This window comes from Phyllostomus hastatus, unplaced genomic scaffold, assembly GCF_019186645.2.
Source record: "Phyllostomus hastatus isolate PE091 unplaced genomic scaffold, TTU_PhHast_1.1 phas_contig_86, whole genome shotgun sequence".
NCBI classification, from domain to species: Eukaryota; Metazoa; Chordata; class Mammalia; order Chiroptera; family Phyllostomidae; genus Phyllostomus; species Phyllostomus hastatus.
The window spans coordinates 38,534,268-38,546,553 of NW_025333977.1; the positions used below are offsets into that span (position 1 = coordinate 38,534,268).

Consider the following 12,286-nt stretch of genomic DNA (forward strand, 5'->3'; position numbering starts at 1 on the left):
GCATGATTCTTTAATGGACCATACAGTCAGAGCCCACAAAAGGATAAGGAATTGGGACTTTATCAGGTTTTCAGAGCAGGTTTTATGACTTTTTTGCACCTACTTGCTGAAATACGTGTATGTATATCTACAAATATGAATTTGGTTTCAGACTTTCTTTATAACCTGTTAGGGTGATTTTGGGTGGAGTTGCTAGCCTATATTCAATATCTGCAATAATTGGCAGGTAGCATGATCCAAGAGAATCCCCAAATTGAATTTTCATTGACTTAGGTCACTTTTTAACAATGTGGCCAGTGGTCTAGAATCATCCTGGGAGATAAGTAATTAAAAAAAAAAGAAAAAAATATTTCAAGAAGGCAGGTTCTGTCATATCTATTACTAACAATTAGCCAATAAGAGGGGGACTGAGAATTGACCTCTAGGTATGGCAACATGGAGGTCATTGTGAAAGCCAGTAAAAACAGTTTTATTTTTTAAAAATATATGATTGGAATGATAGGAGAGTGGGGAGTGGAGACCATGTGGATAGGTGGATAGGTCTTATGACCTTGTGGAGATTATATGAAATGAGGGGAATTTTTTAGGAAAACAAAGCAATGACCCTTTGGCATATCTTCAAATATTAGAGTCTTTGCAGGAAATAGAAGCCACATTTAAAATGATTTAAATGAAAATATAATGAAGGGACTATTTAGAGAGGGTTGGGATACCTCAAGGTTACCAGGGAGAGTGAGAAGACATTACCATCTTAGGCCTGAAGGGCACTGGAAGGAAATGGTATTAGAGACCCATGAGAGCTGGAGCCATGGAAAGAGGCTTCTATGAAGGAACTATAGGTAAATAAACACTGTATGGGCAAAATGTTGGCCTAGCCTCAGGAGGAGGGGAATGGAATACCTTCTCCTCCCTTGTTTTGATCTGCTGCCAGTGTTTTGTGTTGGTCCAACTCAACAGGAAGCCACAAAGCAAGGAGGCCCTGGTCATGTTTCCATGTGAGCCACCCTGGGCAGAAGTGGAGACAATGGATTTGGGGAGGGAAACAGAAAATACTGCTATTACAAATACTCTCTGTGACCGTAAGAAGTTTAAAAGAAATAGTCATGAGAAGACAGGGAACTTAAAAATCCCCATAAAAGTACCTTTTGAATAGTGCCTCCTTCCTACTTACACATTTTACAGGGTGTCCTTTCTGCCTAGTACAGGAGTCAGAAAACTTTTTCTGAGAAGGGTCCACTAGTATTTATTTTAGACATTGAGATCTAAGTGGCAAAATTGAATTATTATATCTATATAATCACTTAAAATGTGATCACTTAAATACATAAAAAAGCAGTCATTCAAATCCAGTGGGATGGATTTGACCTGTGAGCCATAGTCGCCTACCCTGTGGCCTAGAAAGCCTTCCCCTAAATTTTTGCTAGTATTGGGTCTGTTTTATTCAATGTCAAGTCCAAATAAAACCTCTTTAATGTGGCCTCTCATACTGGGACTCTGAGCTGAGTGTCGGAAAAATCAATTTTTACTCTATTAAGATAGTTAAATTACTAGTTTAAATTTTTAAATTGAGAGAATGCGGGAAGAGGGCGGCGGCGGGGGTGGGGGGTAGGTAGGGTCCAGAGTCCAGGAGCTGCAGAAACCCTAGCTGCTCCTGGGGCCTCCTGGTTCACTCCCGTTGTATCATCAGAACATTCGTCTTCATCTCTCTCTTACCTTTGTTTCTGTCATCAGCGTGTCTGGCTTCACTGTCTAGTCGTGAAAGCGAACCTTCCCTACAGGAAGTAGAGTGGGTATCTGTTCCAGTTTATACAGTAGGCAAAGGAAGGTATTCTGCTTGACCTGTCTTGGCCACACACACCCATCCTTAGTTGAAAGTGTGTGGGTGGGGAGGAAGGAAGAGTGGTGGCGGCGGCTAGAGGTTCTATGTTTACACACGTTTGGGAGAGAGGCCACTTATAGGGGCGGATTTTTCATAGGGCCGAAGAACTCTGTTGCCAGGAGATGGCAGACAGAAGATGTTGCCTATTTTGGGGCGTGGGGGTGGGAGGGGGAGGATAAAAATGTTACAACGCTAGTCCAATGTGTGACATGCTCTAAGAAAGAGATTTCCGACACGTTTTTATCAGCCCCCAACTTCACATTTGGCAGACAGGCGTGCGTTTCTGATGAATGAATGACTCAGTTCCCCCAGCTGGTGTGAATTGGCCCACGTTTTTCTCAGCTGCTCTCTAGTTCTGTGCGTTGTATTAGAGATTCTTTTACGCCCATATATAAAAGCAGTACATAGTACGCATTTGTAGAAATCTCAGCCCCAGAACCAGGGTACAAAATACTAAGTACACGGCTGACAATAATGATTATATTCTTGGTGACCCGTGTGGTCCTCCGTTGAGGCCTTCAGGACGCGGAGACCCCCACCAAAGCCGCGACCCTGGGCCCGCAGAGACGCGGAGCGCGGGGGCGGGGGCACAGCCGGCCCCGGCCTCAGGCGCGTCACACAGCACAAAGGAAACAGCTGGGAGGCGGCCGCGGGAGCCGAGCTTCGCTAGCCAGCCACTCGCAATTGCGGTTTCAGACCTGCAGCTCCCCTCCCCGCCCCTCCCCACCCAGGCCAGCCCGCCCTCCTTTCTGTCTCCTCTCTCCCTCCGTACTGGACGGCCCGAGTCCATTTCCGGGCTCCGGATATTTGGTATTGATCAGGGCGGGGGGGCGGGCGCGGGAGCAGGTGGCTGCGGCGGGGCAGCTGGGCCGCCAGCCTGGTGTGCCGGAGCCGGTCTCCCTCTGCCTTTGTCGCCAGCCCTTGCCCGGCCCATCTCCCTGCTCCGGTCCCGCGCGCCCTGCCGGCCGGATTTGCGTCGGGCGCTGCTCCTGCTCCGTGCCGCCCTCGGCGGGGAAGCGGGTGGCCAGGGGCAGCCCGGACCCCGGCCCATCATGGCTGAAGTCAGCATCGACCAGTCCAAGCTGCCTGGGGTCAAGGAAGGTAGGAGCCGGGACGTGTAGCGTGCGCGGGGCCCCTCCCCTCTCCCAGCAGGGGTTCGCGCCCGGCTGGGGCGTCTCCCTTCGGCCGGTGGCCGTCGCTCCGCGCTCACCTTGTGCTGGCCTGCCCTGGACTTGAAGTAAATTGAATTTAGGCTCTACTGTGGGACCTTGGGCAAGTCTCTTATGTTCTAAGCCTCAGTATTACCTTGTGTAAGAAGATTGGTGGCTGGGGGTGGGGGGACGAGGATAGCACTATCCTCATCAAGTGGTTGTGCAAATATTCTGGTGAACAACTAGGAACTGGGTAAATCTGATGTATTTGTGTTTTTAAAAATCGAGGCCCAGCCTAGCTGGCTTGAAGGCTTGGACGTGGGGAGGGTTTGACATTCAGTTCCTAGTGGAGCCTTTGTTTTGAAACTTGACTCTTTCCCTCCTTCTCTCTACTTTTCCTAGCCCAGCGTCTGGCTGGCTGACTTTCCCACCTTCCCCAAGGTTTAAAAGTTTAGTCTTGGCACTGCCCAGCGCAGCGAGCTTATGGGAAGCTGTATAAGCATTTTCTTACAGAAAGCACTGAGCGAGGGGAAACGGGACTAAACGGGTGTCCTTGGTTTTTTAATGGTTCCTGGTACTGATGTCCGGGAAAATAAAGCCTGATTAGTAGTGACGTGTCTTGGCTACCAGCAAGTATCCCTTTGACTTCCCTTCCCTTGTTTCCATCAGCTCCTCCAAGACCTAGCATTTTTTTAATTGAGATCCTGGGTGCTGGATCACCTTAACCTTTAGTTAGTTGTCTTCAGCTGTTCTTTGTCCTTAGGAAGCATAAAAGTTCCAGAGTACTGTCTGGGTTTGGAAAGGTTGTCTTTGTTGTGGCTGTCATATATTTCAAGTGTGCATTGTGGCTTGAGGTGTATTGGGAATGTAGAATTGAAAAGAGGAAACTTGGCTTTCTTGAAACTGCATGTTTCTTTGTCAACTGATTAGACTCAGGTGGTCTTGTGGGTGCTCAGGTTGACCCCCAAATCAAAAGAAAGTTTGACTATTTTGTTTCCCAGAGATCCAAACACCAGGACACAGAGTCGCAGGTTTTATGTGGAATTTTAAATGGGGCTGGGCCTGGGCCTGTCCTCTTGTTTCTGAAGGATATTAGAGTTTACGCCCCTAATCTTGATGGTAGTATTTTTCAACCTTTCAGTTCCCACCCTAGCTTTGGTGAAGATCATGACATTCACATGTAAATGTAGTTTTCACAGCACTGTCCAGACTGGGGAGCCTGACTGATAGAAAGGGCAGATTGACACTTTGAAAGTCCTAGTCTTTGACATTTTCTGCTTGTCTTTAGCCTTTTGGGTCTGAGTTGTATTTGTGGGGGGAGGGGCGTGTGGGGAATGGGGGCTTTGATGTCTTTGCTGTGGGGAAAGTGACACTTGAGGAGTGTTTAGTGCTTCCTTAAGGGTGGGAGATACATAGGATGAGGATTAGAGTTCCAACACAGCCTTAACAGTTAAGAATCAATTATATAGTGCTGTGATTTTGCCTCGCCCGCTCTACATGTCAGTGACCTGGAAGAAACTTGAAACTCACTTTATGTCTATGCAGTTACATTACTCTTAGGTCTTCTGGTTTCTAACCAAGACACAAATGATTTATTCTAGTATATTCATCCTCAAGGGGTGCAACAAACACTATCATCTATAAATGCATGATGTTTCTGTTGCTAAACTCTGGAGTTTAACACGTGATTTGCTTTCATGTCACATAATACAGTGTTTGGCAATCCAGTTTACATAATATGGTAAAGTGTTAAGGAAATTCAGTTGCCTCTTTCATTAAGTTAGAGTTAAATATTGGTTGATTTTGAAAGTGTTCAGAAATTGTTGAGAAGATCATTGTCTTTGTAAGCATCTGACTTTTCTGGTTCAGAGATTATCAAAGGAAATGATGTATTGTATACTAGCAATGTCCTAATGGTGGTTTAGTTTTTGATCTGGGAAGTAGTCAAGTCTAATAAAGTGTAGCTTTCTCTAATATAACTCTTAATTATGCCATAGTTACTCCCTAACAATGTCTTTGGACCCTAATTAAAGAGTATGAAGTTTGTGCCTATGATTAGGTAAAACATACACAAACATTGAGACTGTTCTTAGTGCTGAAACTCCAACTTAGTTTGAAAAGGAAGTGTAGTTTGCTTAATATTCTGGCACAGATTTTTAAACCCCATTTTAAAAAAATCTGTCTGCTCCACTTTTCTTTTTTCCTTTTAAACCTTAAGTAGGTTTATGTACAGTTACAATTTGGGATCATGGGGTAGGTTACAGTAGAGATTGAGAATAATAATGCAGTAGGCCTCTGCCCTTTCCCACAGCATTATTGCTTTGAGGGCGGTGGGGAGCCATGTGACCTTTGTTTTGAAAGCTCAACAGAGGTCATGGGTAGCAGCTGACATCAGGGAAAGGGAATATTTGAAAATTTTCTTTTCTAGGTTAAAATCCAGTGCTTATTTACTTAGTTTTAAAGCAGTCAAAGATATTTATCATTTGGACAGATCTTTTTAAAAAAACAAACTAGGGCAGTATTTTTATCTTGGGAAATCTCTCTTAAAATAGGAGACAAAGGGACACATTTGAGTTCATATGTAGGTGAAAAGAATGAAGTCTCACTAAATGTCAACACACACTCCTGGTTTAAAAGTGTACTTGGAACATCTGCATACGTTCTGTCACAGAAATACTGTTGCCAGTATTCCGGAATAATGCTTTATTTCTTCTGAAACATTTGAGGTTCTATGCAACAACATTTGAAATAATTCCCAGACATTTTTTCATCCGCCTATAACTCAAATGCATCATGCAATCTGTGAATGCTAGACAGAGGTACAGTCAGGTTCCAACAATATTCTGGAAGTTTCTTAGTTTAGATCAGAGCTGGGAACATTTTTCTGAATACGAGCTCTTTCCATCAATTAACACACTGAGATTTTTGGTAAATGTTAGCCTCGTTGCTGAGTTGTTTTTTTTTTCTGAAACAACAATCCTGACTTTCCTTTTTGCTCTCTCCAATCCTATTCCCTTGTCACTACTTACTTTTAATTGTTTGTTTATCACTGTAATCTTTCCTTTCCCTTATCTAATAACGCTTTCACATTATCTTAAACTTGTGGTTCAAGAGCATTAGCTTGTCTAGACCCTTTTAAACTTGATTAACTCCTTTGTAATCTCCCCACTTCTAGCCCTGGAGCACTTTTGTTCTAACCGTCCCATCTTCTCCCAGTGCCAACCTTTTTCTTCCTTGTATTTTGTACCCCTACCGTCCTTCAGATGGAAACTTTCACCATCTCCTAAGGTAACTGTGTGTGTGCACTCACACACTTAGCATCTGAAATCCATGCACCTAGTAGTGACTTATTTTTTGAAGTAAAGTTAGCTAGCTGTTCTGGGCAAATCCTTTTTTTCTTCAGTGAAAGGTTAATACATTTTCAGAAATATACCTAGAAAGCATTTTAGGTGCTTAATTTTAGGTGATTCATTTCAGGCTGAGAATACCCTAGTGGCATAAAGTGGTAAATTAAATTAATGGCATAAATCCAGAACTTTAGGGAGAAAGACACAAAATCATGTCTGGTGCAGTAAGTTAGCCAGGTAGTCACGGAAGATCTACACTCACATCACCTACATGCGAGGCGTAGCCTCAGTGATGGCTGCCTGCGAGGTGCACATTCCCTGGCTGCAGGGCATACTCCCTTTCTCTTTGCTTCGGAATGCTACAGCAGACTTTTTTGGTGGTTTTTTCTATAAGACGGTGGCTGGATATTCTGGAGTTGGAAGTTTGTGTCTTAGCTTTTTAATCCTCATCTGGTTTCAGGTCTTTTACTTAGCCAGCCAATATTCAGCAAATATTTGAATGTGCAAAGGAATGAATACATTAATAGATGCTGTCTGTTAGTGCAGGAATTCTGTCTTTGGCATAATAATTTTATATTCCTCCTCAGAGTATATGCTCTTACAGGGCTGACCTAATATCTTCTAACCATGACTAGCATGTGTCATAATTCCAGTAATAAATTTAGAAAAACTTTAAAAAATTTATTTTCTCATAGGTGCATATTATAAGTAAAATTCATCCAACATAGATAGGTATAAAAGAAAGTAATAAAGAAAAAAAAAACTAATTCCATGCCCTTCCCTCTGGCCTTGGAAGTAATCATTATTAAGGATAGAGTTTTAGTGAAAACATATTTTAAAACGCTGTTTTGTGGTTTTGATTTTTATTTGAGTTACAGGTTTAATTATTTTTCCTTAAGTGCAAAGCAACATCTCATAATGTGGCAGCTGGAAAGAATCTTTTGCCATCTTGAGGGAGGGGTACTTTCACAATAAAACATGCCCTGTGGTGCATGGACACTATCTGCCCTGTGGTGGACAGGCAGTCATGCAAAGTGGAAGGAGATGTAAAGAATTCTCTAAATTAATATGAGGACCCCACATGCCTCTCACATAAAGGAGAAAGAAATCTTTCAGTTTATTGCTATATGAAGATATGCACTACTTTACTAAGTGAATCAGTGATTTTTTAAAAAAATGGATATAGCTGTTATTTGCAAAATAAAAATTGTTTAAGTAGCATTTCTGAAACCATTAAAGGTTTTTGTTTGTTTTAACTAACAGGTACTTAGAGGACAACTTCTGCTTTGTGGGAAACTGTAAAGTTAATTGGTATTTTTAGAAAGGATCTCAGAGTAGAAAGCATTAAAAACCACTGATCCAGGCCAGCTGCCTCATTTTCCAGCTGAAAATCTGAGGCCAGGTTGGAGAAGTGACTAGTACCAAACCACAGAGGCCAAGATACTAGGAATTAGGACCTTGGGACCTAGACTTAGAGAACTTTGCAGCTGAGATTCACGTGGTTCAGCCTTCCCACCTCTCTCCTTTCCCACTTTCTCTGTTCTTTCTCACTTTCCATTTTCCATTCTTACCTTCTCCATTTCTCTCTCCCTATCTACTCCCTTCTTTTCTTTGTTTTAAAGTATTCTGTAGATATGTGAGATCCATTCCTGATCTGTTTCATATGTTTAAAACAATAGAATGAAAATAATGAATGACAAAACAATTTCAGATTTTCTGAAGTTATTTTTAGGGATAGTGTTGGATATGATAGTTAATAAGTTAACACAGTTTTTATTGCATTTTTCTTTAAGAACATTTTTTAGGTTTTATTTTGATTCAGGAAATACGGGGTGAATGACAGGGATTTACACTCCTGCCTCAGTGTTTTTTCTACACACACAAAAAACCACATTTCCACTTTAGAACACTCAGTTTGAAGGGACTAATGAGGGACTAATGCTTACTGGCATGGACACATTAAGATTAAATATATTAGGGAAATAAACTCAAAGTCATGGGCTATGGTTTTTCCTCAGTTCTTATCTCAATAAAATCATAGGAGTTTTTTGAAATAAATGAGTTTTGTCTCAGTAACAAAAAGCAATGTGTCATTCTAACAGAAATACCATAAGACTTAGGTAAACTCTGCTTAAAATTCTACTTCTCTAAGTACAGGAGCATATTTTGAAATGAACTATCCTGTCCTATAGGGGAAAAACAAACCTTATAACAGGTATATTTGAAATTTCAGAAGTAGCCAATGGAAGGGCCTTGGGATTAATATTTTTAACGGATAACCCATTTAAATGTGTGCTGTGCTTCAAACTGGAAAACTAGGATATCCTAGATCTTGGATAAGACCTACAAAGGATAATTGGTTTTTATATTCAGAGGGACCTTGGGGATTATTTAGACCATGTAATCCCAGGTGTTTGACTTTAGACGCCAGTATAAAGGGGTTTATAGATACTACTTTTAAAAGGACGTGACACACACACACAAATTATTTTTGCCATCGTTTTAAAAAACATGTATGTTAAGATTTGCAGCAACATGAATGGACCTCAAGGACATTATGTGAAGTGAAATAAGTCAGAGAAAGACAAAGTATGATCTTCATTAAATGTGGAATCTGATAAATACATACTTACATACATACATACATACATACATACAGTCATATGTAACCAAGCTCATGGATACAGAGACCAGAGATTGGTGGTTGCCAGAGGTGGGTTGTGGAATCGGGGGGTGGTGTGTGAGAAATGGGCGAACTTTTTTTTTAAATTTAATTTAATTAGAAAAAAACACAATATTATGTCCTAAAGAATTTATTTCTGTGATTACAGAAGAATACATATATATTACAGAAAATTTAGAACAGTACAAGGAAGAAATTTAAAATAATCCGTAATTCACTATGGGGTGAGGGTATGTGGAGCTGGTCTTCAAAGATGACCTCCGAATGAGCCATGCCTCCCAGTATTCATGCCTTTGTGTAGTCCCCTGTCCTTGAACTTGGGCTGGCTTTGAGACTTGTGTTTGACCAGTAGTAGGGGAAGTGATGCAGCGTGACTTCCGAGTCTCTTGGAACACTTGTTCTTGGCAAGTGCCCTTGTGGAATCCAGCTGCCATGCCAGGCCAAGCCAGAACCCCCGGGACAGCCCACATGAAAGGCCTCTGGTCGACAGTCCCCCGCTGGCGTCCACTGCTAGCAATGTCTGTGATGCGGGTGTGCAGCCTGGCTGAGCCTTTCCGTGACTGCGGTCTCAGCTACCATGTTCCACATGACAGACCCGTGTGAGGACTGCCCAGCTAAGCCTGGTTGACCCACAGAACCATGAGGGATACTCACAAACTATTTTAAGCTACTAAGCTTTTTTGGGGGGAGGGATATTGTTACACAGCAACAGGTAACTGGCAAGGATGTTTATTGGGGCAAGAGAGCTAGACTCTAGGGCCACGTGGGCTTGATGTACATTGCTGCTCATTCATATACTCACTCAAAGTGTGATATTAGGCAAGATGTTAGCTACTCTGAGCCTTAATTTTCTGTATTTGTTAAATGGAAATTGGGAGATTTAAAAGTATTCCAGTGTCTGGCACATTGTAGGTACTAAGTCAATGTTAGTTTTCATTAAAAACATGCATATACATATTAAGGTATGTAGGTATGCATATGACAGCAACTATACACTGTCATAAAAATAGTGACAACTTTGTAATAAATTAGAACCAGTATTATTTATAAATCAGATTTTTTTCTTTTTAGTTAAATTAATTGAGGCACAATTTACATACCATGAACATTTATCATTCTTAGTATATAGTTTTGGGTTTTGACAAATGTATAGTCTTGTAATCACCACAATAGCCAAGATATAGAACAGTTACGTAACCTCCAAACTTTTTCCCCATCTCCACCAGCTGCTGATTCATTTTCTGCCCCTATAGTTTTTTTGTCTGTGCAAACATACCATATAAATGCAGTCACACAATAAGTAGCTTTCTGAGTGTATCTCCTTTCACTTAACATAATATTTCAGATATTATCTTATATTAGTCATTTTGTTCACATTTTTTTGCTGAGCTCCAATGTATGGCTGCACCACAATTTGCTTATCCATTCACTGGTGGTTACCACTTTTTGGTGGTTATAAAGTCACTGTAAACATGCATAAAGGTTTTTTTTTTTTTTTTTTGGATCGTAAGTTTTCATTTCTTGTGCGTAAGCACCTAGGGTGTGATTCGTGGGTGTAGGGATGAGTGTATGTTTAGCTTTATGAAAATCTGCCAGACTCTTTTTTAAAGTGGCTGTACTACAGGGTCTTTTTTTTCTTTAATTAAAATTTTAGCTCTTTTAATAGATGTGTAATGTTACCTTATGTGGCTTCAATTTGCATTTCTCTAGTGACTAATGGTGTTGAACCTCTTGTCTTGTAGTTATTTGCCATGATATCATTTGTTGAAGTATGTTCTAAGTTTGTGTCCTTTTAAAAAAGAACCAGACTTTTTATTTTTGTTTTGAGAGTTGTTTAGATATTCTGGATTCAAGTCTTTTATCAAATATAAATATATATACATAAACACTCTCTCTCTCTCTCTCTCTCTCTCTCTCTCTCACACACACACACACACACACACACACACACTCTCTTCCCAGAAGGTATCCAGCCCTGCAATATGAAAAATAGAGACATTTACTGAAGCTAATACAAGATACAAGAAACATTGTACATAGGACAATGATGCCTCAGTCCCCTTCATAGTAGGCACCTTGGGACTTCACATAGTTCTCCCAATTGCCATCAGCTGCCCTGTCGTATTTTCCTGAAACTCATTGACAGACTGAAATCTCTTCCCTTTCAAAGCTAATTTTAGTTTTGGGAAAAGCCACAAGTTGCAGGGCACCAAATCTGGGCTATAGAGGGCTGCTGCATCACCTGGGTGATTTGATGTTTTAACAAAAAATTCTGCACAAGATGTGGTGCATCGGTGGGTGTATTGTGATGAAGCTGTCAATTACCAGTTGCCTGTAGCTGCATCCTTCTGAATCATCCAAATAGATGGCATGGAGAAATGTTCAAGGTTAACACAAAGTTTGATGCAGTTTCATTGCTCTACTTGTTCATTTTGAATGCTATGGCCACGCAGTATACACATGCTCCTCAACGGTGTCTATTGCCCCCACTGACTAGTACAGTGAAGTTGTCATTGTTTGCACGTGCCCATTCCAGTCCACTGACCTTGGCTGCCAGATTACATCAATGTTGTACAAACCATTCTTGTTGTATTAACAATGGCTGGAGTTTTTCCAGAGTGTGTGCATATTAGTCTTATAAGAAACTGTCCGTGGTTTTTGCACCTTGGTACAACATGAGAATGATCTGGGGAATTTTATTGTAAACACATTCTTGGCCCTACTTACTATCAGTTGAATCTTTTAGAGATGGTTCAAGGAATCTGTAGTTTTTATACCCAGATTATACACTTGGATTTACACAATGAACATTTGGATTATCCTGAGTATTGAGAATACTGTGGCACTCTACAGCAGAGATGCCACCCTGTTATTTCTTTAAAGGTTTTACAGTGGCAACTCATTTCTCTACCAGTATTAAAGGATAAGTGGCATCTTGTTTTTTCTTCCAGTAATTGAAATTTGCTGCCCTAAAATAGGGATCTGCAAATTATGGCACTTGGTCCAACCCAGCTCACCCACAGCTTGTTTTTGTATCTAGTAGGCCAGTGAGCTGAGCATGGTCTTCACATTTTTTCATGATTGAAAAAAAGAGAGGGAGAAGAATGTTTTGTGATATGTGAAAATAATATGAAATTTCAGTGCCTACAAGCCAAGTTTCATTGGAATATGTCCATGCTCATTTGTGTATATATTGCTTATGGCTGCTTTCATGCTGCTGTGACAG

At 41.1% G+C, this 12,286-nt stretch overlaps 1 protein-coding gene across 3 annotated transcripts in view; it reads left to right on the forward strand.

Annotated features, from left to right (window-relative positions):
* Positions 1–2,615: 2,615 nt before the first annotated feature.
* CCDC50 (coiled-coil domain containing 50) overlaps positions 2,616–12,286 on the forward strand; it is a 69,210-nt gene continuing 59,539 nt past the window's right edge. For 2 of the 3 annotated variants that reach the window (XM_045850959.1, XM_045850962.1), the window contains exon 1: positions 2,616–2,980. In XM_045850959.1, the coding sequence (XP_045706915.1) occupies positions 2,932–2,980 (49 nt within the window). In that variant the 5' untranslated portion in view covers positions 2,616–2,931. Of the gene's footprint in view, positions 2,981–3,034; positions 3,117–12,286 lie in introns of those variants that run through there. The other variant, XM_045850960.1, reaches the window with a different exon arrangement.